The sequence below is a fragment of the Cyprinodon tularosa genome, unplaced genomic scaffold (assembly GCF_016077235.1).
Source record: "Cyprinodon tularosa strain WSP-4 unplaced genomic scaffold, ASM1607723v1 ctg737, whole genome shotgun sequence".
In the NCBI taxonomy this organism is placed as follows: Eukaryota; Metazoa; Chordata; class Actinopteri; order Cyprinodontiformes; family Cyprinodontidae; genus Cyprinodon; species Cyprinodon tularosa.
Window position 1 is genome coordinate 41,528 of NW_024039493.1, and position 26,708 is coordinate 68,235.

Here is a 26,708-nt window from a genome sequence, read left to right on the forward strand (position 1 = left end):
GCAACATTACGAGAATAAAGTCATAATATTACGAGAATAAAGTCGCAACATTACGAGAATAAAGTCATAATATTACGAGAATAAAGTCGCAACATTACAAGAATAAAGTCGCAACATTACAAGAATAAAGTCATAATGTTATGAGAATAAAGTCGCAACATTACAAGAATAAAGTCGCAACATTATGAGAATAAAGTCATAATATAACGAGAATAAAGTCGCAACATTACGAGAATAAAGTCATAATATTACGAGAATAAAGTCGCAACATTAAGAGAATAAAGTCATAATATTATGAGAATAAAGTCGCAACATTACAAGAATAAAGTCGCAACATTACGAGAATAAAGTCATAATATTACGAGAATAAAGTCTCAACATTACGAGAATAAAGTCGCAACATTACGAGAATAAAGTCATAATGTTATGAGAATAAAGTCGCAACATTACGAGAATAAAGTCGCAACATTACGAGAATAAAGTCATAATGTTATGAGATAAAGTCGCAACATTACAAGAATAAAGTCATAATATTACGAGAATAAAGTCGCAACATTACGAGAATAAATTCATAATGTTATGAGAATAAAGTCGCAACATTACAAGAATAAATTCATAATATTACAAGGATAAAGTCGCAACATAATGTTATGAGAATAAAGTCGCAACATTACGAGAATAAAGTCATAATGTTATGAGAATAAAGTCGCAACATTACGAGAATAAAGTCATAATATTACGAGAATAAAGTCGAAACATTACGAGAATAAAGTCATAATATTACGAGAATAAAGTCGCAACATTACGAGAATAAAGTCGCAACATTACGAGAATAAAGTCATAATGTTATGAGAATAAAGTCGCAACATTACGAGAATAAAGTCATTATATAACGAGAATAAAGTTGCAACATTACGAGAATAAAGTCATAATATTACGAGAATAAAGTCGCAACATTATGGGAAAAATCTTGAACATTTACGGGATGAAATTATCATACCACAACCTGAGTCCACTTTGTCTCAGAGCCTGGCTCTAGTTTTAAGCCTACAGGTTACAGGTATGTGGCAGCCATGTTGGATTTGGAGGCAGAGGTTCTGGTTGTGTTTCTAACATCAAGTGGGAGACGCGTTCCTACCAGTTCAGGGAAGCATGAGGGCTGAATCCTGACCAGGTGTCAGCGTGACTCCAGTTGGGAGGGAGAATGAGCAGCAGAGAACAAACAGCCCTGATGTTTATCTGGGTGTAACGAGCTGCGTTTCCATTCACCATCCAATCCACCAAAGTAATGCTAAAATAATAAGTTTTCACATTTAGATGTAAACTTGACTGTATTTGCAGCATAATTGGGGCAAATTAGTCTTAATTAAATGTGATTAATGGCTTATTGAAATACTGGTAATGTTAGTCTAAAACATGAGATCTAGTGAAAGGATACTGTGGGGTAACATGTTACCAAGCTAATGCTCTAACGTAACACATTATATTCAGGCAGCAATGGAGAATTAAGACGAGAGACAAAATATTACCACAGCTCCTGAGGCGGTTAACGCATTTCAATCAGAACTGTCATTTTAGAAAAGAGTTTATTTATGCATTAATAAAAACTAGTGTTGCACCGATGCCAATTTTTGGCCCTGATACCCGATACCTGGCTGTGCAGTATCGGCCGATACCATCCGTTTAAAATTGATCTGAGTATATGAAGACTACTGGGATGTAAAATAATTGCCATCATGGCTTCATGTCCAGCCGCTGCCTTCCTTTGTGAATCAGGAAAAAGACTAAAACAAAGTGAATCCAGTAGAATTTTTTATTGCCTACCTGGAATGGGTGACAATAGTTGAAGAAACTTTTGACTCTCAAAATGAGAGTGCCCTATTGGTTGGTACTCACCAAAGCCCTGCCCGATACTGCAGGGTTTCCGCGTGTAATTAAAAATCATTAAAAGTCCATAAATTATTATTGTTTAAATTAAGCCCTTAATTGGCATTAAAATTCATTAAATGTATTTATTGTGGCATTTAAAATGCTTTATTAAAAAAAATGTTTATAAAAACAATTTCATCAGCCATATTATATCACGATATATTTGCGTGGAACTGCTTCCGGTTGATCGCAAAGCTGTATGTTCAGAAAAGAAGCTAGAGTCGGAGAAAAAGCTAAGAACGGGGGGGGGCCAACAAAAGTGGTTTTCCAACCACTTTTGTTGGCATTAAAATTTTTTCTAAGAGCATTAAAAAAGCATTAAGAAGCATAAAATTTGAGTGATTAATTCCTGTATAAACCCTGTACTGGTATCAGTATCGGTGCAACACTAAAAATAATCAGTATCTTATTACTTTACATAGAAGGTAATATTTTAAAGAAACGTCTGATGTCTCTTTCAATGGTAATCTGTAATATGTAATATATTACATTTTATTTGCCCAACACTGTTAATACGGCAGTAATTCAGACAATTAAAATCTGCTCAATATATATATATATATATATATATATATAGAGAGAGAGAGAGAGAGAGAGAGAGAATAAAGGTTTCTCTTTTAATTCTAAGTATAAGATTTATTACCAATGTTAAATTTCCAAAATGTCCTCTTTGTTCAATCAATGAAAGATTATTAGATCAATCGAAAACGTAACGACAGCAGGACGCTGACCTTCTCCCTCCAGCCCCTTAGGTGGTGCTATTATGCTTAAAGTGGGCCGTTGCAACAAGGCAAGCAAACCAAATATGGCCCAGGGCCCTGAGTTGGCCTGGGGCCCCGAGAAGATGGCACTGCAGGTAGCTGACATAAACCAGCTTTTTAAAAAATAGTTTTGATGAAGTTGGCGAAGCTTTTCCTCCGTACCAATTATCCAGCGTGATGATCTATCATTAGTGGTAGCAGACGTCGACTGTCTGGTATCCATTTATGCCTGCTGTTTATTCTCCTGACAGCGTGACACATTTCTAATTCTGAAACATCCAAATTATATAAATCATTTATTTCTTTAGCTAGAAATTCTGTGTTTTAAGCATTGCTTGTTATAAAAGTCAAATCAGCTGGATTGCTTTCAGGTATCAGTACAGTTTCAGTACAGTTCAGATTTGCTTGGGGCCCCCAAATTGCTTGAAACGGCCCTGAAGGTAGGTGAAGCGTAAGCTGCAGCTAGCGCTCTGATCCTTGATGTTAGCAGTAAAATCCAGCTGTGGAAAACTATGAAACCCTGGAGCCAAACATTTACCTCTTTTTCTGTCGTATCATATCGGCTGCGCTGGAAACAAAGTTTACACACCGCATAATGCTATGTTCACACCATACGCAGCAGGAGCAGCAAACATGAAGCAGCACACGCAAGTTTAGTACTGACTCTAGTTGCTGCTTAATTTCTGATGCTTGTACCAGTTTAGTTCTGACGCGCGGCTGAAGCATCTTTGCTGCTCTAGCTGCGTGGTGATAAAGTGGGTCTGATGCGTGGTGGGCGGAGCTACTCTATCCTTTCTCTGCCTGGAACAATGGCGGCTATATTAGCTGTGATCAGCGGGTAGAAAGTAGTTAGAATCTATGTTGAAGTGAGAAAGTCCTCCTGAAAACATGGTCTGTGCAGTCAGTTCATCCAGATTACCATCCTGCCTTCAAAGATTATTTCTCTGTGGGAGCCGCTCAGACCCCCACATACCGGCGCTGCGCTGTCACTGGGAATCCCCAGCAGCAGCTGCCTCAGGCCCGCTCGCCTCTCCAGGGTTTTCCCCTCCTGTTGGTGGCGGCTGGAAGTAGATGTTAGCGTTTTTCAGGTCTGTGCTACAAACTGCAGGCAGCAGGATAATAAAAGCCAACATATTCTGCCGGCAGGTTTCTACATTTGAAGTTAATTTAGGCGTTAATAAACTGTTTCAGAGGAGTGATCATAGCGCTCTGCATCAGCAGTGCTGCGTCTGACTCCCTGCCAGCTCCCAGATCAGCTTCTCTCATTGGTTGTTGCGGCGCGTCCAGCAGCTAAAGTTAAAATTTCAAACTCCAGCAGCTGCTGCTTGTGAAGCGCCTCAGACTGCTGCTCTAAACGTGCTGCAGGACCTTTAGCTGCGCCTTGATGCGCGTCAACCATTGACTTTGCTTGTAAAATAGCTGCTTCTGCTGCTTACGGTCTGAACGTAGCATAAGACACATGATCCACACCTGGACGTTATTAGAGTTAAAAAGAAGACAACAGGAAATGATTGAGGGTTTGTTTGTTTTAACAATATGTTGGTTAAACCGATGTTTATTATTATCAAACAACTAAAGCAAAATAGTGTGTTTTCACCATTGCTGATTGTCAGAATAGTGAGAAAGTTTTGTAATGGAAATGCAGCTACAGTTACAGCACAGATCTCCTAAAGAAGTAAACATAATTTAAATCCAGCTGCATCAGAAACGGAGCTGCGTTCAGGAAGCAGGGAGGCTTCCCTCCAGAAGCTGCTGGGAGCCCAGACATCGCGGCCCTAATGAGAGTGGTGCACTGTACGGTGTGGGCGTTGCGTCTGCTGCAGCTGGCACAGCCCTGCTCCCACTTTGTTTGATCAGTGGACCCGTAACAGGTGCCGGGAAAGAGGACGTCTCCATGCACCTCGCTGGGTCGTGTTTGTGTGCAAACAGGCGTGCTCTGCACTGCAGTGCAGCGAGGGGCTAAGGGAAGGGGTCTTATATAAGATTTCCCTCTCAAATCAGAGCCGCTGTATTCCCCCCTCCTCAGCATGCCACAGCGTGTCACTGTCAGCGCTCAGCCCGGGGCGGACATCTCTGATGACAGCAGGGATTTCCAGGGGAAGATGGTTGCTTTTTGAAGAAAGGTTTGTGAGGATGGGAGTTAATGGGAGAAGCTGCCTTTGATGGCAGCTTGTTCACAGTTATTTCTTAAGCTTAGCTGCATTTTGTCCACCGTGGGACGTCGTTTGCTTTAACGACCCCATCAGGTCCTCTGATTAGCTCAACTTTTATGCAACCATCTAGAAATCCCTTGAAGCTCCTGATTCCATCTTAGCGATCAGGTTTCATGCAGTTTACCCTAAACACCGTTAACTGAGAAGGCGCCTAACGTCGGATCTGATGTCTTTTCTCCCGAGGCTTCCCCTCCGGTCTAAGTGGCCCAGATGTGGTACAGAAAGTGGCCCTTACCTCGTAATGCTCTCTGGACTGGACGGACTTGAGCGAACTGATCCAGTCCTCCATTTCTTTCCTGTTCTCGGCGCAGAGGATGAGCCTACGGAACGGGGTGATCACCTGGAGGGAGAGGAAGGGGGACTGTGAGGCGGAGGAGACGTGAGAGGGAAGCGTTTCTGTGGCCAGCCCTCCTCCGCTCCGTGCAGAGAGAGAGAGCGATGGGCTCGGCCCTCTGAGGCGGGAGGAGGATGAGAAACCCCTCCTTGTTTTCTGAACTTCTCGCTCGCTCACACCTTGTTGAGTTGGCAGCTCGCTTTGCTTCAGCATCCTTCTACCAAGCTTCAGGCTGGCAGAACGTTGCATGGCAGGAAAGGTTGATTAGAACCAGTCAGTGTTTAAAGGATGGTCCCTGGAGGCAGACTGAGGAGACACGCAGCCTGCTTTCATCACTCCATCACTTATTGATGCTCCTCTGTCTCTTTCTTCACTCTGAGATTCCCTGTTCACATCAGAGAGTCCAGAGGCTCAGGAAGACACGGCTTCACACACGGCTATGCAGAGAGAGGGCTGCTGCAGACGGGCTAACGTTAGCCCTGGCTGCTGTGGACGGGCTAACGTTAGCAATCTTTAGACTCTGTTAAGGCCATCGTTAGACTCTGCATCAGATTATATATTAATTAGCAGCACAGTTGGGTGGATTAATTAAAGGGGCGTTACACAGAAATATAGTCTCTGTATGCAAATGAATGACCTAAATGATGTTTCTAACCTTAAAAATAGTAAGCGTACTAAAATATAACGTGTTAAAGGTTAATAATGTATTTCCTGATAAAATAAAAGCCTTTAAATCCTTTCTGTTTTATTCCCCTGTTCCCCATCTGCACCGGAAATGAGATCCTACGCTACTTCCGGGAGCTAACTTTTTCGGCTTTGGATTTAAACATAAATCTAATCTTTTTGAGTTTTATATTTTCCTTTCGTGAAAGAAACAACTTAAATGCAGATAAACATGATTTAATCAGATTTACTGCTCTGAACGTGTCCCATGATGACATAGAAGCAGTTTATCGATGAAAATGTAAAAAAGCATCAAATTGTCTCACAAAAGTCTTAAAACATTTTTTAAAGTGTGTATTAGCATTATTGGCTGACGATGGAAGATGGCTGACGGAGCAACAGCGTGTGTATCTGTTGTCCCAGCTTCATGTCGATCTAGACAAAAACCTGAGATCTACAGGACTGTGGATGGAAAAATAATTGTGGAGGATGAGCTCTTGAACTTTTTGGCTGTAAAAATCAGAACTTTGAGCCAGGATGAAATAGTGCTGATGGCTATTAACACTTTCGACACCGAGTCTATAGAGGCCTCCAAGAAAGTACTGTTCGACCTGTGCACTACTACGCAGCGAAATGTAGCGCACAAAGGAGCGCAAAAAGACATAAACAACATCAAAAGCTGTCTAAAAGTCCTAAATGAATGTGGGGAAAATGTGCCACGTTTTGTCTCTCATTATTTGGATGATTTGCCTCCTGTTACTTTCTCAAACATGGATGTCTGCGGTCTGCTCAAGAGAATGGAGCAATTGCACGCTGAGGTTGGAGCGATGAAGTGCGCACTCAAACTTCAGGTGGACGTATGTGAGGACCTTCGTCTGATCACAACAGATGTGAACCGCCGGGTTTCCAGCCTGGAATGTGCAGCGGATGCGGTACCTGAGGACCAGGGTGGGTGTGGATCTGCACCTGTCACCTGTGCTGGCGGCGTACACGGAAGCGATGGACGCAGTGACAGCGACCGCACGGAGGGTGAGCGCAGAAGTGCCGAAGCAAACGCTGCGAACCCGCCAGTTACTCAGGCTGCTGGGCTTGCAGCAAATGCTGGGAGAAGGGATACGGATCGGGCGAGCGTACTGCGCGGGGAAGCTGCCCCTGGAGATAGCAAGATCTCTGGTCAAACTACGTATCCACCGGAATCCCCAAAGTGGAGCGCGGTTGTGAGGAGAGGAAAGCGACAAGCGGGATTACGCGGTACTACACCTGGAGTGAAAACAAATGCTAAAAGTATGGCCATTGTGGGCACAGGGGCAGTGAAAAACATAAAAACTGTGACAACAAAACTGGTGAGTGTTTTTGCTTCTAAATTCTCGCCTGACTTGGATGTACAGACTTTAACTGACTATCTTCAGGGCCAGCTGGGTCGTGAAGTTACATGTCTGAAAATAAGCTCTGATAATAGCAGGTTTGCCTCTTTCAAAGTCTCATCTGAGTGTAATGAAGTGGCGGAGATGTACAATCCTGATCTCTGGCCAGTGGGAGCTTATGTAAGGCGTTTTTATGAGCCGCGGAGGGCTGGAGCTGTGGGTATGAGTGGTGCCGTTCCCCCGGGGATGCAGATGAGTGGGGCCTCCTTTGCTTGTGGCACCAAGGCCAAATAAAACTGAACAGATGGCTCTTAAAGTTCTCTCATATAACTGCCGTGGCCTGCGCTTGGGCCATAGTGCAGAGGACAAAGCTCGCCGGGTTGTTGTAGACCAACTTCTGAGTCAATGTGATGTGCTGTGTCTACAAGAGACTTTTCTGACAAAGCAGGGTTTAGAAGGACTGAACTCTATAAATGAGCGTTTCCACGGGGCTGGGGAGTCCAGTGTTGATATTGGGGATAGAATAATACGAGGACGGATTGCCGGTGGTGTGGCAATATTATGGGATAAGAGACTAGATCCTTGTGTTAAAATAATCCGACTGGAAGTGGACTGGTGCATAGCAATACACCTGACACAACATGACAGGGAATGTGTTATCCTGAATGTGTACACCCCATATGAGTGCATTGCTAATGAAACTGAGTATCTTAACAAGCTTGCTTTTATTAACTCTTTTATACAAGATAACAAATTTTTTAATGTGTTTGTTATTGGTGACATGAACTCTGATATCACTGACAGTAAATCTATCTTTGGTACTCATTTAAAGCAGTTTTGTGAGGATAGTGGGTTAATTCTCTCAACGAAAGTTCTGCTGCCTACAGATAGTTTTACATATATTAGTGAGGCATGGCATACAACCTCATGGTTGGATCACTGTGTAACCACAGCAGATGCACATGCCTCATTGACCGACATGAAAATCCTGTATGAATTCTCTACTGCCGATCATATTCCATTTGGGATGCAGATAAATTTACAGTGGTTACCAATGACAGAAAAGTACTCTGAAAGCAACAAATTACACTTAGACTGGAGCTCACTGTCAAAGGAGGATCTGCTATCTTATTCGATGTGCACAGATAACTCACTCAGGAATATCTACTTGCCCAGAGAAGCAGTTAGCTGTAGAGATGCTAATTGTAAAAATCCTGAGCACATAAGATCCATTTGTTCTGTGTATAATGAAATAGTTAATGTTTTGATTGCATCAACTAAACACTTTCATAAACAAATAAAAAAGAAAAATAAGATCAGGCCAGGTTGGAATACCCATGTGGTTGAATTTTTTAATAGAGCTAGAGAGGCTTCTAAGGAATGGATTGAGGCAGGTAGACCAAGATCAGGGCCTGTCTTTGAACATAAAAAGTATACCAATGCCCAATATAAGTATGCTGTGCGTTATATTGGTAAAAATGAAAGAGCAATGAGGTCTGACTCAATGGCCAGAAAACTCTTCTGTAACAATACCCAAGGCTTCTGGAAAGAAGTTAGAGGTATGACATCCTACAAAACATCCCTCCCATGTTCGGTTGATGGGATATCAGGCACTGCTAACATTGTGGAGCTGTGGCGCCAACATTACAGCAGATTATTTAATTGCATCCATAGTGAACCATGCACTGCAAACAATGTTGACCATATAGATGAAATCCTGCCTTATGAGGTTCATAAAGCTATTTCCAAATTATCTAACAATAAAGCCACTGGGCTGGATGGAGTCTCAGCTGAACATTTAAAGTATGCAAATGCAAGGCTAGCTCCTCTACTTTCCATTTGTTTCACATCGTTTTTTATTCATGGGCTTTTACCTGACTCTATTTTAAGTGTCCTGTTAGTACCCGTCATTAAAGACAAAACTGGAAACATTGGCAATTCTGATAATTACCGTCCGATAGCGCTGGCCAGCATAGTTTCAAAAATTATTGAATCAATCCTGCTGGACAGGATTTTAGAGGTTATCAAGTCTACAGATAACCAGTTTGGTTTTAAGGCTAGGCTGGGCACAGATATGTGTATATATGCTCTAAAAGAGATTACTTATAAATATAATAAGCAGAACTCTTCAGTGTTTATGTGTTTCCTGGATGCATCAAAAGCATTTGATAGGGTAAACCACAGAAAACTATTCACAAAACTGACACAAAAAGGAGTACCAGAGTATATTGTTCGTATTTTGAAGTACTGGTATACTCAGCAAACACTGCAGATTAAATGGGGGGAATGTGTCTCTGCTCCATTCAAAGTTAGTAATGGGGTGAGGCAGGGCGGGATTTTGTCCCCAGTTCTCTTTAACTTGTATCTGGATGAACTGTCACACAAGTTGAGAGCTTGTCACACTGGTTGTGTGGCTGGTGACTCGGTACTTAATCACCTGATGTATGCAGATGATTTAGTAATATTTAGGGGGGCCACATGCCGAAGGCATGGCCCACCTATTACTATTGCACATATTTATTCCGCGTATTATTATTATAGCTTATAGTTCTCCTCGTCCCCTAAAAACTTCGGCGTGTAACTAGTCACGCACCATTCGTCGGATCGGGCCCAAAGTTGGCACACGCGTAGGGACCAATGGTGCGATGCGTGCTTGTATAAAACTTTCTCATTAGTCCGAAGGTTTGCGAATTATTAGTGAAAACGTCGCAAAAAAAATCCCATAGGAAATGAATGGGGAGAGGGAAAAAAAGCATAAAAAACAGCACCTCACTGTGTCGGCATACATTCATGTAGAAAAACAGTTTAAAGCTCAGTTTGTAGATAAATCCTTCGTCTATTTAAAACTGAAGACGGTATGTTGATAACTGCTACGGTTTTTGTATAATCAGACCTCAAGCACCACAAAGTTTTAGCAAAATCCACCCTTCTAGAGTGGAGAGACTGAAAAGCTAGAGTGTGAGGCAGCCGTTTTTTTAAGACCAAAAAACATTTTAAAATCGCCCTCACGGCCACATATTTATAGCTAGAGTCACCATTTTTGGTCAGTTTGTAGGCTGAAACCTCTGGACTCACACAATGTCTTCAGAATTACGGTAGGATTAATACTTTTCCTTAAAAACGCTCCAGACCGACCTAAAGTCGATGAAAATCAGAGCCGTTTTTCATTGGTTTTGGAGCAGCAGTGGGGAGAAAAACGAATGACATTATATGTTTTCAACTCGTCATAAATATTTTTCTGAAAGACACACATACACCAAAGTTGGCATAGTTGGAGTCGAAGGATGGCTGACGCTCACGGTGAAAGAATTTTTTGAATAACTCATACGGTTTTTGCTCAGCAGTCGTTTGTTCGGAGGACATTTTAAGCACCAGAAAGCTGGGTGAGAGGGACCTGCTGCAGCTAGCTCAATTAAAAGATCAGGTGTGAGAAAACGTTTTGTCTTTTTCTTTCTCTTCCCATTCAGGTTGTAGATGACCTACAGCCATGAAAGTTACTCCAATTGAAGACAAGATATAGCTGTAGCTTAGATAAAAATAATTTTTCAGATATCATTTATGGTTTTTACTCAGCAGTCATTTGTTCGGAGGGGGGCTTTAGCAGCTTAAAGGTGAGTGAAAGTGTGTTGCTGCAGCTAGCTCAGTTAGAAGCTAAGGACTGAGGACCCGTTTTTCTTATTCTTTCTCTTCCCATTCAGGTTGTAGATGACCTACAGCCATGAAAGTTACTCCAATTGAAGACAAGATATAGCTTTAGCTTAGATAAAAATAATTTTTCAGATACCTTTTACGGTTTTTACTCAGCAGTCGTTTGTTCGGAGGGGTGCTATAGCAGCTTAAAGATGACAGAGTGTGGTGCTGCAGTTTAAACAAAGGGAGGAGCAGGTGGGATCAGCCATTTTGTTTGTGCTTCGTTTTGGGTTGTGAAAGACCTACAGACATGAAGGTTACCCCAGTCTGAGACAAAGGATAGATGTTTCTTTCACTGAAAGAATTTTTCTAATACCTTTTACGGTTTTTGCTCAGCAGTCGTTTGTTTGGAGGGGGAGCACCTGGAAGCTAGCTAACAGTTAGCTTCTGCATCAGCCTGCCTGAGGGCAGCTGCTGACATCTTACTGTGAGGAGGCCGTTTTTTTAAGATAAAAGATTTTGTTCTTGCCTCACGGCCACATATTTGGAGCTACAGTCACCATTTTTGGTCAGTTTGTAGACTGAAATCTCTGGACTCACACAGTGTCTTCAGAATTACGGTAGGATTAATACTTTTCCTTAAAAACGCTCCAGACCGACCTAAAGTCGATGAAAATCAGAGCCGTTTTTCATTGGTTTTGGAGCAGAAGAGGGGAGAAAAACGAACACCACTATGTGTTTTCAACTCGTCATAAATATTTTTCTGAATGACACACATACACCAAAGTTGGCATAGTTGGAGTCGAAGGATTGCTGATGCTCACGGTGAAGAAATTCTTTGAATAACTCATACGGTTTTTGCTCAGCAGTCGTTTGTTCGGAGCTGTTCCTCCCATTCAAAAAAGCCTGAGAGCTAAGGAACGATAGTGCTGCGCTTTTCTCTCTGTCACTGACAGGCTCGTTAAGCGTTGTCAAGGTAACCGTGCTTCAAACAGATTTTACCTCTGCTGTTTTAAACAGCACATATTAATCTAATGGAGGGTGAAAGCACTGATTTAACATTGGGAAATGGATACTATATGACTGATGTCCATGACACTTCCCTTGCCACTCAACACTGATAGACTTTCAAAATAAGACTCCAGGGACCCTACAAAATAAAAGCCTCTATATTTTTTACATATATTTATTGCCCTATATGGCTCAACATTATGACCCAAACACAACCCCATTTTAGAGAATAGACTCTAGGAGACTGTTTAAAACACACCCTAAGGCAAATTTCAAAATAAAAGCCTCCCATTTCCGCTTCATCTACTGCCCTAATAACATGGAAAAAAGAGTGATTTAACGATTGGAAAGTCATCAACTATCATTGCTGGGTCTGAACATTTTCTCTAAACACAACTCTGTTGGACTTTCAAAATAAGACTCCAGGGACCCTACAAAATAAAAGCCTCTAGATTATACTAATGCAATAATTGATGCAAATGGCTCAACATTATGACCCAAACTCTTCCAGGTTGTTTTTATTAGACTCTAGTGACCTTTTCAAAACACACCCCAGAGCAAATTTCACAATAAAAGTCTCCCATTTACTCTGTAATACAGCAGCTATTCACCTAATAACATGGAAAACCAGTGATTTAACATTTGGAAATGGATTCTATATCACTGCTGGGCATGACCCATCTTTTGATGCACATCCATGATAGACTTTCAAAATAACACTACAGGGACTCTACAGAATAAAAGCCTCTTCCTTATACACACTCATACATTCTGGCATATTGCTCATAGCCATTTGTAATTTCATCACTGCAATGGCTCTGAGCATGCGGGCGGAGCCCGCCATTGGTGATTTCATCACTGCAATGGCTCTTAGAAGGCGGGCGAAGCCCGCCAATGGTGATTTCATCACTGCAATGGCTCTTAGCAGGCGGGCGGAGCCCGCCATTGGTGATTTTTTTCATCGCTGCAAGGGCTCCTAGCAGGCGGGCAGAGCCCGCCAACTGCGCTTTACCCACTGCGGTTCAATATGGACAAACCATATTACCCTTGTGCATCATACGCTGTGCACGTCTATTTCCCAGATTTCAGCACAAGTGGCACACAGCTCTCTTTGCCCATGACCTAGCCCTCTTTCCTTCCCTCAGCAGCCCTCAAAGGCGTAAGCAGTTGGTCTGGGGAGCCCCAATGTCACTTGCCAGGGCCGTATTGGCCCAGTTACCCAGACGGGCAGTAGGTGGCCCCCCTCAAAATTTCTTTAGAAATTTTCTAGTTAGCCCTAGTACTGCTGGGTTACAGCAACTACTAAACATCTGCTCTGAGTATGGTCTGGAACACGACATAAAGTACAATCCATCTAAAAGTGTGATCATGATCTGTAGGAGTAAGGAAGATAAATCTACTGAGTTTCCAGATTTTTTGCTGTCAAATACTGTGCTGGGCGTAACAAATAAAACCAAGTATCTTGGGCACATCATCACAGAAAATCTGTCAGACGATGAAGATATTTGCAGACAGCGTAGATTGTTGTATGCTCAAGCTAATACCCTTGCACGTAAATTCGGTTCATGTACTGATAAAGTCAAAGTGGAACTGTTTAATGCATATTGTACCTCTCTGTACACTGCTCACCTGTGGACTACCTATAGAAAAGTCAACCTGCAAAGGCTGCAGGTGGCCTATAATGATGCTATGCGGTTACTTTTGAAACGTCCAAGATGGTCCAGTGCAAGTGAGATGTTTGTCACAGCAAGAGTTAATACCCTACAAGCTGTTCTACGAAAGTTAATGTATAAGTTTATTTGTAGGTTAAATGCATCTGAAAACGATATTATTTTGTCACTCACTGATACCACACGTAGTGCAATCCGATATCAGTCTAAGCTGTGGAGACACTGGTATTCCTGTCTTCTTAAAGATCCTATTTAATCGATAATGGTACTTGTATTGTGTTTTTATCATTAACTATTTTTATTTTATTTTTATGTATGTATTTATTGGACCATGAGTCCGGAATAAAGTTTATCTATCTATCTATCTATTATTTAGTGAGTTAAGGATAGAAATAATTTTAGTGCCATAGTTATATTATTTATGGACACCTGGATGAATATCTGTTTGCGCAGGACGGATGGAGCTTCCGGGACGGATCGGGTTCAGACATTCTGGCTCTCTCATACTGAGCTTTGATTGGTGAGGAAGAGCTGCGATTCCCAGCAGGTAACCTTTAACCTTTCAGGATACTGCAGCGGGCTGCAGGTTGTTCTGGCTCTCCCATGCTTAGGTTCCCAACATGCAGCTCATCACTAACTGCTTCCAACAGAGTGAAGACTTAGATCCAGCTGCTCTTCTCTAAATCCGCCTTCCCTTTGTGACGATAGCGGGATAAATGTGGGATTGTGCAGGCAACCTTCCCAGCGGGATAATGATGTCAGCCATGTTTGATGCTGCACCTGCGGCAGGTGAACACCTCGCCTCGTACATGTTGGCTTTTCCCTCCCAGCGACGGCGCCTCCCGGCTGACCGTCTGCTTTGAAGCCACATGTTGCCTTCCATCAAATGCTGGGAATCGGATAAACCCGATGGACGTCCCTGCATGGCCTTCCTTCTGTAAAACGTGTTTATTTTATTTATTGTGATGATTTACAACGAAGTAAGAAAATAGCTTCAGAATATGAATCAATTAAAACTTGTTCCTTTATAAGAGCATTGAGATAAAGTTCTCAGTTTAATAGCAAGTCACAAGCTGTTGAGAGCAAACCAGGGAGTAATCATGTGTGAATGCACATATGGTGGAGCAGGGTTACATAAACCCCCCCCTCAGAGCGACATGCCGTTTATGACATCTCCTTTACGGCGGTTTATTGGGGGGTAAGAATTCAAATTCTTCTGATCCTCGGGTCTCTATCTTCCAGTTGCACAAAGACGTGTCGATTATGTTTGGAAAGTTTCCTCCTGACGCAAAGTCGAGGCGGCAACCAGAGTTTTAGGCCCAATTCTCTGCTTTACCCGAAATAAGGATTTCAACTGATGCTGATTTCTGCTGAAGAGCTAAACGAACAACATGAACAGAAAATAACAAAAATATACAGACGGGGAGGATTTACCATTAGGCAATAATAAGCAGTTGCCTAGGGCCCCATAAAACTCTGTTTCCATGTATGGTTAATACAACTATTCCTTATTTATTCACATTAATTATGTTTTTGCTAAAATGCCATCAGAACGCTGATAATATTAAGTGTGTCTCAGCCCCCCCCTTCAGTGTCCACCATATTGGATCAGTCCATTTGCTGCACATGTTCAGAAAGGTCCAAACAGACAGCAGCAAACCATTTGAAAACAAACCATGCAAAGAGCAGTGTTGCCAACTTAGCGCTTTAGTCGCTATATTTAGACACTTTTCAGACCCCTCTAGCACTTTGATTTCTAAAAAGCTCCTAGCGCCAAATCTAGAGACTTTTTTCTCCTACTGGAGACTTTGGAGACAACATCTAAAAGCAGCGAACTCTGCTCTCCAGAGCGAGTAGATTGGTAACCCCGCCTCCTGCTCTCCTCTATCTTGTCTGCTGTCATGATTCATGCAGCTATTATTTCATCCAAATGAAAAATGGAGAACAGAGAAGCAGATCATGGCTTGTCTACAGTGAAAAGAAGGACTGGGTTATTTACTTTGGCCTTTTTGGAAACACAGGAAGGAGCAATCAGCTAAGTGAGCTTAGTGCTTGGAAAAAATCTTTCATTCCTTTAGAGACAGCATGAAAAGTCAGCTGAGTACAAAACATAGAGAGGAAAACAAGAAGAAAAGGGACAAGAAGAGAGGGACACAACCTATGGAAGCAAATCATTACCATATTTAAAATGAAAAAGCATTTCCAGAAATGCTTTTTCATTTTAAGAATGTGGCTTCATTATTTGACTCATAAATGAAATTAGTAATCAATCATCCTAATTGCATTTAATTCTTTAAGACTGCCCATTTTATGCCATAATCAAAGAGAAAACACAGCGGACATTGCTTTTTCGTTTTCATGGTCTGCCTGCAAAGTACTGTCCATAACTCGAAAACGAAAAAGCATTCTGAGCGGCGTGGGCAGCAGAGAGACCTCAGCAGCCGCTCTTCCTCAGGTCCTTGCTGAACGGGCTACTCATCTTGTTCAGTAGGGGGCGCTGTGCACGTCTGCATTGCATTACATTGTTAGCGTGCCGGCGGGAAACTGGCTGAATTGTCGGGTCTGACTATCGCTACATACTGAACGAGCACAATGACCAAAACAGTGGCAGAGCTACTGAGGGAGGCAGCTGCTGCTTTAGAGCAAGTGCCTGCTTCTAACGGACCTGTGGCAACGCCAACTGCTGCTGAGTTTCCCGCCACCATGCTTACAATGTAATGTCTGTCTTTGCCTAGGGCCCCAAATGTCCTAAATCCTCCCCTTAATACGGAAATTAAACCTTAAAAAACGTCATATTCAAAAAATGGTTTGGAGGGGAACTTTGCTATTTAAAAAAAAAACAAATTCCAATAATTTTCATACTTTATAAAAAAATAAAAAATATTGCAGATACTATAGTTTTGAATTTATATATATATACATATATATATTTTTTTTTATTTGTCTTTTTCAAACAGTTTTATGAGGTGCATTCTTTTCAAAATGCATTTTTCAGATGAAGCCCAAACACCAAACCAAAAGAAATACGCCTTCGATTCCAGACGAAATAAAAACAATGTGAAAAACGCAAAAAAAGAACTTGATCTTTAAAAATGAAATACATTTAAAAATAAATGATGAAACAGAATGATAAAAAATATATATTTTAAATAAAGTACTAAGAAAACGTATCTTTTTAACAGTTATCTTTGGGTTTCATTTTTATTTTTAATTGACTCCCCATCAAACACGTCTGCAGCATAAATTCTGAGAACGAACCGATTCTCAGGAATCGTTCGTTGGTGTGTTTTGGTCAGAGTTTGTCAAGTAAGTAGAAATATTGGCCATCTATACTTTACTGAAGTAATTCTATTTTAGAAAAACTTTCAACTTTCTCCTCCTTCCATTTTAAAAATAATATTGTTAGTTTTGTTCCATTTAAACTCATTTTCATTCTGGCCTGTTGGTGTTTAAACAAAAATAAAAACCATCAAAATAATTAGTTTCATCCAGACTATTAATGTCTTTGTGGTTGGACTCGGTGCTGCCCCAACTTGTTGCTCACCACAAACCAAAATAAATAGTTCATCAAGATGATGCAAAGTTAAATGGGACGCTGTTACCTTTAGTTATAAAACTAAGAAAATGAAGTCTAAGGAAGTTTTCATCCAGAATTATAGAAAAATTTTCCTTTAATAGAGTAGAGCAGTAAAGCTTCTGGCCTTAAACAGTTTTTCCTGCTTTACTTTTATACTTTAAGTAGATTTAAAAATGCTACTTTTACACTTTTACTGGAGTAAAAAGCTGAAGTTGATCCTAAAACTTCTACAAACGTGTTTTTAAACATTAGGATTTATACTGGAGGAATAAACATGAATAGTTTTGACTGGTTTTGGTTTTTAGTGATGGTTCCTCCCAGCTGGAAACAGCTAATTAGATCAGCCTTCTTCCTCCGTCGTTAAGTGGAGACGACGACTCCTGAATTACTGACGGTGAGACTGCGATCACAGCTCTGTGTGTGTCTGCAAACAGCCGGCCAATCAGTCGGTTACTATACGCTGCTCAGCTTGCATTTCCCTCCCGTTTGTCTTCATAGCTCCTTGGAGAAATCAATGTTTTTCTGAGTTTATCACAAAGCATCTTGGTTTCCTGCTAGTAACGGTGACGATCAGCGTGCAAGCTGGTGTACACTCTGCTGCTAGCTCTTCCCCCTGGGTGGATGTAAACGCGTGCGTGTCTGTTTCGATGCGTCCATGTGTACAGTGAAGCAGCGATAAGACTGGTTGCCAGGGGAAACGGGGGATGGCTGTCTTCCAGAGAGCTTCCAGGCATCCCTCAAGTGTAGAAAACCACTCTGGATGAGTGACCTTCAGAGGGGATGAACGCATCAGACGAGTGAGAGTTACGCAACGACGAGTGGCAAAGAAAGAAAGGCGGTGCGGAAATCTAACGAGAGAAGCAACAGTTAAAGCCGTGTGAAAACAAAGAAATGCTTTTACCTTCCAGCTGGGTGTGTTTCCCATTAACATGTGAGCATTTAGGCACAGCTGGGAGCTGGAGGCCAGGATCACACGTCAAACCAACTTTTTCTGTTAAACTTTAAGATCAGCTGCATCGACTGGCCGATTCTAAAGCAATCAGGAAGCACTGATATCCCGGCATGAATCCAATCCCTTTGTGGGAACAGTTTATATCCAAGGATAGACATGATCATAAAAAGCAAAGACAATGTTCTTTTTAGAGCATTTATACTGCAGAGGAACAGTAGTCCAAACCAAGCACTGTTAGAAAATAGCAAAATTCACCAAAAATACAAAGGATTCTTTTATATAGTGTTGAACAGTTAAACAAAAACATTACTCATTTCTCCCCAATAAACAGATGTTACAATCTGTTTTTTAAGTTTATAGATCCAATACAGTAGCAGCCATTCAAAATGGCCCCTCCTAGTCAAACGGCAGCCGAATGGCAACAAAATCCCCCCAAACTTCCAGCAACAGTCCTTCTCCTGGGCGTGCATATGATTTCCTCTGACTTTCACTGAATTACAGGGTCTGACCAGGAGATGGCGCTTCTCTTTAGATCTTACTGCCACAAATCATGAGAGAAAGAATAATTTACTACAAAGATTGATGTTTAAAAAGGAATTATAGGGGACCAGCCAAGGACCAGCCAAGGGCCAGCCAAGGACCAACCGAGGACCAGCCGAGGACCAGCCAAGGACCAACCGAGGACCAACCGAGGACCAGCCGAGGACCACCCAAGGACCAACCGAGGACCAACCGAGGACCAACCGAGGACCAGCCGAGGACCAGCCGAGGACCAGCCGAGGACCAGCCGAGGACCAACCGAGGACCAACCGAGGACCAGCCGAGGACCAGCCGAGGACCAGCCGAGGACCAGCCAAGGACCAACCGAGGACCAACCGAGGACCAGCCGAGGAGCAGCCGAGGACCAGCCGAGGACCAGCCGAGGACCAGCCGAGGAGCAGCCGAGGACCAGCCGAGGACCAGCCGAGGACCAGCCGAGGACCAACCGAGGACCAACCGAGGACCAGCCGAGGACCAGCCGAGGACCAGCCAAGGACCAACCGAGGACCAGCCGAGGACCAGCCGAGGACCAGCCGAGGACCAGCCGAGGACCAGCCGAGGACCAGCCGAGGACCAGCCGAGGACCAACCGAGGACCAGCCGAGGACCAGCCAAGGACCAGCCGAGGACCAGCCGAGGACCAGCCGAGGACCAACCGAGGACCAACCGAGGACCAGCCGAGGACCAGCCGAGGACCAGGCTAGGTCAAAAATAACCTGGACTGGACTCGCTGTATAAGAAGGGCCAGAGGCGCCTCCCTCCACCTCTTGAGGAGGCTGAGGTCCTTCAGAGTGAGCAGGCCCCTGCTTCAAACCTTCTCTGACTCTGTGGTGAGAACGAAAACCGAGCTGAGAAACTGCTACCGGGTCGGTGGCACAGAGTGGAGAGGACTGACCCCCCCTCGACTGGGACGACCATCACAGGGACCTAAAGGAGGAGCTGTTACAGTAAAAGGTTTCACTGCTTGCTCATCCTCATGGGGACTAATTCTGGTAACATATATTTAGCGTCGGTAAATCAAATACATTTTTCCACTTTGTCGAGAATTTCCCATTTGCATTTTCACAGAAAATATTTTTTCTTGCATTTTATAAAATAATAAAACAAGCAAATTTAGTAAAAAAGTCCTTTAAGATGCTGTGAGTTTTAACTTTATGACAGAATGTTTCCCTTTAAGCTGACTGGCCAATGTGCATCCAAGCAAATTACATAGTAAAGTTTAGAGTATAGAAGCTGAATTTGATTAGAAAACATCTTTCCAGCGTTTCCACTCGCCGTTATGTAACGCTTCCTGCAGCTCAGCACCTCCTGATCCATCTGTCCTCTGTCTTCCCATTTATTCGTCACAAACTACTTCCTTGTGATTCTGATTATCCCAATTTTCCTGAAATCCCTTCAGCGTCCTTCTGAATGGCTGAAGCTGCAGCCGTACAGACAACAGGCCCACACATCTGGAAAAAGAGGCACTAAGAAATCTGCTGGTGAGAAGAAGACTAAAGGATAATTAGGTTTGATTCCTGCTAAACCCAAAACTCTGACCTGTTTCTGATCCTGATTTACAGCATAAACAACCTCTACCAGGGTTAAGGGATACAAACACTCTTCAGACTGAGATTTGTTGGAACGTTGAAAGTTTTGTGGTATCAGTGAGATGGTTAAGATAACATAAGACGAAAAAGAAAAAAATCTTAGAAAGCGAACAAAGTTTGCTTTCTAAGATTTTAGCCCAGAACAGGAAGGCTGAAGGAAGCAAGTTACTGAATGTTGTCTAAATCTCACATCAAAGACTTTTCTAGAATTTCCTTCTTTTAAACAGCTGTAGTTCTGCTGCTATAGGCTTAGACTGCTGGAGGACATAGGGACCCCTTTTTCATTATTCTATCTCTATTCTATCACTCTGCAGAATCTGTTAGTTCAATCTCTAACGTTCTGCTCTCTCTGCTTTTTCTCATAGTAGCTTCATCTGGTCTGTTCCTGTTTGGCTGTGACTCCATCCTGGAGAGAAATATCAGCTGTGCTGCTGCCATCAACACCTTTGTTTCTAGATGTTGGAGCTTGGCCTGTTTTTCAGTGTTTAGTCCTGGAAGTTTCTTCCCTGTTAAAAGGGAGTTTTCCTCTCCACTGTTAGTGCATACATGCTTTGTGTGAAGGATTGCCAAAGAGTCGATGACCTAATTGTTGCATACTCATCCAGAAGGAGCATGTCATGCAAGTCAATGACTGGATGCAATCAGCAGGTTTTCTTTAGAATTAAAACTTTAAACCTTTTAAACTGGATGGATGATCTGATTGATCTGGATCTATGAAGATATAAAGAGACCTGGATGACATTATTTGAATTTTGAGCTATAAAAAAAAACAGAACTGAATTGATCTATATCAATTTGTGAGTTTAATTTAGTGGAAAAAAAATAACTTTTGTCAATGATAGCATAATCCCATAATCCCATAGCCTGATAAACCAGACTAAATGTGAGATTAAATGTGTAATTTAGTCTGGCTGCAATGAATGAGACATCAGAAGATTGTTGATGCCTGCTTTGCATCCATACATTCAGTTTCAGCGCGGCGCGGTGCCAGGCAGGTGGCTGCTGTAAACAAAGCCATGGGGGGGGGGGGTCTCCATGGATCTCAAAGGGAAAAGGGAAGATGGCTGATGAGAACAGAGGATTCAAAGAAGAATGAAGCGAATCAATTGCTTTCATTACCAATGAGGAAGGATTCCCTGCATGTTTGCTTTGGAAGGAGAAGCTGTCAGATAATAAAAAGAGTCATTTAATATATTAAATATGCAGCCGACCACCGAGCTGGGAGGGAGAGAAAAAGAGCGATTGCAGAACTTCTGGATAAATTAGAGGAGATCAAAGATAGATTTAAGAAGTAGATTGCATCTCCAAACTCCACTACTGCTGCTAGTTTGGTTCAAGCATAGAAAACCGTTCATAGATCCAACAGGTAGCGCTCTGATCAGGGATGGGAACTTTCTAACATTTTTTCCCCAAATCCTCAAAATATAAATAAAACCAAACATATGATTTAATTATTGTGTTTCTATAATTTCATCAATGTAACCAAACCTAATAGATTCATATTGTAATTAAATTTAAACTTAAAGCACCAAATATGGTGCAGCAGAGTCACATGATGTGATATTCGCTGTAGGATAAAGATTTAACCATCAATACTTATTATATATTTAAGCCCAGGGAGTCATTTTTTATAGTGGGCTGATAAACTTAGAGTCCGTGTTGCCAGACGAGGCTGAGAGAAGATTCTTACATTTTGCAGCTTCAGACCAATTTTGTTTTTTTGGTCCAACATGGCTCTTTGAACATCCATTTTCTGTCCCGCTATTCCCAGATGGTGTGTCTTTCGGCCGAGGTGGAGTCCACCCTGGACAGGTCTCCAGTCCATCGCAGGGCGACACAGAGACAAACAGGACAAACAATCATTCACACACAGCTAAGGAGAATTTAGACCAGAGGTCAGGGATTAGCGGACCACGGTCTGGATCCGGACCCAACCTGATGTAAAACATTCATAAATCACTGCATATTGTCCGACGGCAGTGTCTAATTTAACTTGCACCTCTTCTCCAGTTAATACGGTAAAGCCCTGGGGAGCGTCCGGCTCCAGGCTGCACGTGATCCAAATGAGCCAATGAGCTGTCAGTCTGGGTTGCTGCTGCTGCTACTTTTAGACACAGCAGGCAAACCTGTGGCAAGCCGGGCGATGGGAAAGAAGGAGAAGACCATGAGAAAATGAGAGCAGAGAAAGTGTGGACTGCTGGAAGAACTGCGGTGAACTGGTGAAAGAAAAGTGAAATGGCGTGCTCAAAGATGACCCTGCACATTTAGAGGATGTTTGGCTCAACCTGCTGCTGTGAAGCAGGATTCTCCACCATGAACAGAATCAACAATAAATCTGGATCCAGGCTCAAAATGAGCTCCTTGATATGTGCTTGAGAATGGCTTAGTCTCCGGTTAAACCCAGGTTTAAAGCCTTGCAGGGCAGCCTAAAGCCCACTGCCAACATTAAGACAGAAAAAAGAAAGAAAATAACAAACGATCAGTTCAGGGGTTTGAGAAAATATGGGAATCAGGAAATTATCTATAAACCAAACTGAATGATTGTTGTTCTCTAGTTCAATAAAAAGTCTCTATTTGAACCGCACTGATTTTAAACTGGTTAACACTGATTTAGAGAAGCCAATAAAACTAACAGTCGTTTTTGGACTGTGGGAAGAAGCGGAGTACCCGGAAAGAACCAACGAATGCTCAGGGAGAACAAGCAAACTCCAGGCAGAAAGACCCCAGGCCGGGAATCGAACCTTCAACCTTCTTGCTGCAAGAAGCAGCACCGAGCATCCCCATGGTTGCCGACCCCTGCTATGAATAAACCTGATTTCACACAAAACAGCAAAGAAAATGCAGAATGGGATCCAGTGGGCTTTGCTTTTAATTTCCCTGTGAATTTGGAGTGTAGGGAGGGGGGGGGGTGCTGCTAAAGAGAGGAGGGGCTCTCCTGCCACCTCTGAGTGCTTCCTCACGTGGAGCTCAAGGTGCTCCATCTACAACCAACCCTCCAAACAAACACCGCAGCTCTTTTTTAATCTCAGTAAAGCTTAAATGAGGCTTCATGTTCTAATAAACAGTAGATGTGGCTGAACATTTTATCCAAAGGTTTAAACCAAATTAATAACCAATCGAAGCATCTATTAGAGTGCAGCAGCCTGCATGCTGGATGAGTTTGTTTTGCTAAATAAAACGGCTGCAGGTGGAGGATTTCATCTCAGACCTCGCTACGGCGCAGACAGCATGAAGCCGGTGTGGCTCCATGGATTCTACCATCTCCTCCACCCAGCAGCACCGGCGGCTTCGGCCGTCCTCCTGAGGGGGCAGGACGCCCCGGACGGACGGACGGACAGCTGAGCAGCCGCGCTCGCTGACTGTAAACCCATAGAAACAGCAGCAGGTGAACAACGTTACCTTTCTGCTTCAGTCTGCATCATTTCCCCGCTCCTCTTCCTCCTCTGCCTCTGTCCTCTCTCTGCCTCTCCTTGCCGCTCGCTCCCGTTCTGGCTGGAGACCCACCCCCCCCCTCAAAGGAGCGTGTGTGCGAATGCAGTCAGCGGCACAGTGACATCACTCCAGGATTTCCTCTGCTGGCCGACCTTTCGCTCTGTTTGTCTTTGCAGTCTTAAAGCGCCGCCTGGAATCTCTTCAGCCTCAATGTTTCTGCTTTTTATTCTGTCTCTGGATCTTTGGAACCCCCCCCCCCCCCCGTTTATTTAACCTTTACATAACTTCTGAAGCTCCATGATAAAACATCCATGGATATTTGTTTCCTTTAACATCATATCGCTGTCATATCACTCATAAAGCAGGCACACGTAGGCACTCAGCGAAGCGTTTCAAGGCGCTGCTAAAAATAGCCACATGCTCCCCTTAGGGCGCTGCTCCCAAGCCTTCCTCCTCCTCCTCCTCCTCCCCTTCACTTCTTTTTATAGCAACACCCCTGGGGAGGAAGAGTCATTTATAGGAAGCAGAGGGAACCACAGACTATTTCACTTTCAGTCCTATTTAGCTCATAACGTTCCTGATTTCCCTGCAGGTCCCGACAGACACAACGATCAGCCTTGTCCTCCAGAGTCTTGCTGAGAAGCATGAAACTAAGTTTGCACAACCCTGAGTGTCCTCATAGAGACCCTCTGAGGACGCAGAGACTGAGGGAAGGACATCTGATGTCCTCACACAGAGAATATGGCGGGCAACATAAAGCCTCACATACTGGTGAAGATTCTCAGTCATCCAGGTCATAGTAATTCCAGAAAAGTAAAAGGAGAAAAAAAACAATCCTCTGGACTTTGTTTCCAAGTTTGACGACGTTTCTCTTCCATCCAGGAAGCTTTTTCAATTCTAAATGGCTGGTTTTGATGATAGCGGGAAAAATCTACAACGCAGCAATTCAATTAATCCCTTCCCTCTATCATCGCAGCCCCAACCCCCTACAGGGGACAGAAGACCTCCCCTAATCAGCCAGGCTAACAATTCCCTCTAACGACCCCCCTTTCAGAGTCATAGACAGGTATGCGGCATTGCAGGCTAACAAAGAAGCCAAACGACCCCCATTCCACCCTTCCACTGAATTACAGGGTCTGACCAGGAGATGGCGCTTCTCTTTAGATCTTAATGTCCACAAATCATGACAGAAAGAATATTTCAGAATAAAGATTTATGTTTAAAAAGGAATTGAAGGAGACCAGCCAAGGACCCATCAAGGACCAGCCAAGGACCATCCAAGGACCAGCCAAGGATCAGCAAAGGACCAGCAAAGTATCAGCCAAGGACCAGCAAAGAATCAGCAAAGGACCAGCAAAGGACCAGCCAAGGACCAGCAAAGGACCATCCAAGGACCAGCAAAGGACCATCCAAGGACCAGCAAAGAATCAGCAAAGGACCAGCAAAGGACCAGCCAAGGACCAGCAAAGAATCAGCAAAGGACCAGCCAAGGACCAGCAAAGGACCATCCAAGGACCAGCAAAGAATCAGCAAAGGACCAGCAAAGGACCAGCAAAGGACCATCCAAGGACCAGCAAAGAATCAGCAAAGGACCAGCAAAGAATCAGCAAAGGACCAGCACAGGACCAGCAAAGGACCATCCAAGGACCAGCAAAGGACCAGCCAAGGACCAGCCAAGGACCAGCAAAGAATCAGCAAAGGACCATCCAAGGACCAGCAAAGGATCAGCCAAGGACCAGCAAAGAATCAGCAAAGGACCAGCCAAGGACCAGCAAAGGACCATCCAAGGACCAGCAAAGGACCAGCCAAGGACCAGCCAAGGACCAGCAAAGGACCATCCAAGGACCAGCAAAGGACCAGCCAAGGACCAGCCAAGGACCAGCAAAGGACCATCCAAGGACCAGCAAAGGACCAGCCAAGGACCAGCCAAGGACCAGCCAAGGATCAGCAAAGGATCAGCCAAGGACCAGCAAAGGACCATCCAAGGACCATCCAAGGACCAGCCAAGGACCAGCCAAGGATCAGCAAAGGATCAGCCAAGGACCAGCAAAGGACCATCCAAGGACCATCCAAGGACCAGCCAAGGACCAGCCAAGGACCAGCCAAGGATCAGCAAAGGATCAGCCAAGGACCAGCAAAGGACCATCCAAGGACCATCCAAGGACCATCCAAGGACCAGCCAAGGACCAGCCAAGGACCAGCCAAGGATCAGCAAAGGATCAGCCAAGGACCAGCCAAGGACCAGCAAAGGATCAGCCAAGGACCAGCCAAGGACCAGCAAAGGACCAGCAAAGGACCAGCAAAGGATCAGCAAAGGACCAGCCAAGGACCAGCAAAGGACCATCCAAGGACCAGCAAAGAATCAGCAAAGGACCAGCCAAGGACCAGCAAAGGACCATCCAGGGACCAGCAAAGGACCATCCAAGGACCAGCCAAGGACCATCCAAGGACCATCCAAGGACCAGCCAAGGAAAGTGGGAAACTTATGTTACTTATGTTGCTTTTGTTCATTGACGTGTTATTACTGCTCAGGGCAGGACGCTCTGTTTACATGTTTTACAGTAAATCAAGGCTTTTGCTTTACAGTCAGTGTGTCGGAAAAACTGCGTAAACTGCATTAAACACTCCAGAGTACTTCAAGATTTAAAATAGCAGATAAAACACATCATGCATGCAACATTTTACTACCTAAAACCAGTTAAACACCAATCTGAAGAAGCTGGTTTTAGGCTTCAAATTCTCAAAGATTCTAGAAAAACAAAACAAACTGGGTTTACCATGATACGTTTGTTTTGAGGTTTGCTGTTTGGCTGCATTGCTCCAATCTACAGACGTCATACCTTTGATACGCAGGTTATATTTTTAAAAACCTGGTTACTGTAGCTGAAAATCAGCGGATGAGGATTCTACTTATTCCCTACATCAATACTTTTCAACGCTTAGCATCTTAGCTGTTAAATATCTATTTTCTTAGGGAGAAAATAAATGGTCTGCAGATCAGAGGTTGGTGATAGTGGGAAGAGAAACGACTTTAATAGTTTGAT

At 43.3% G+C, this 26,708-nt stretch overlaps 1 protein-coding gene across 6 annotated transcripts in view; it reads right to left on the minus strand.

Annotated features, from left to right (window-relative positions):
• The window catches only part of LOC119772986 (diacylglycerol kinase eta-like), a 125,812-nt gene that overhangs the window by 40,863 nt on the left and 58,241 nt on the right, over window positions 1-26,708 (minus strand). For 4 of the 6 annotated variants that reach the window (XM_038269719.1, XM_038269718.1, XM_038269720.1 and 1 more), the window contains one exon: window positions 5,139-5,243. In XM_038269719.1, the coding sequence (XP_038125647.1) occupies window positions 5,139-5,243 (105 nt within the window). Of the gene's footprint in view, window positions 1-5,138; window positions 5,244-23,631; window positions 23,877-26,708 lie in introns of those variants that run through there. The other 2 variants (XM_038269723.1, XM_038269721.1) reach the window with 1 other exon arrangement.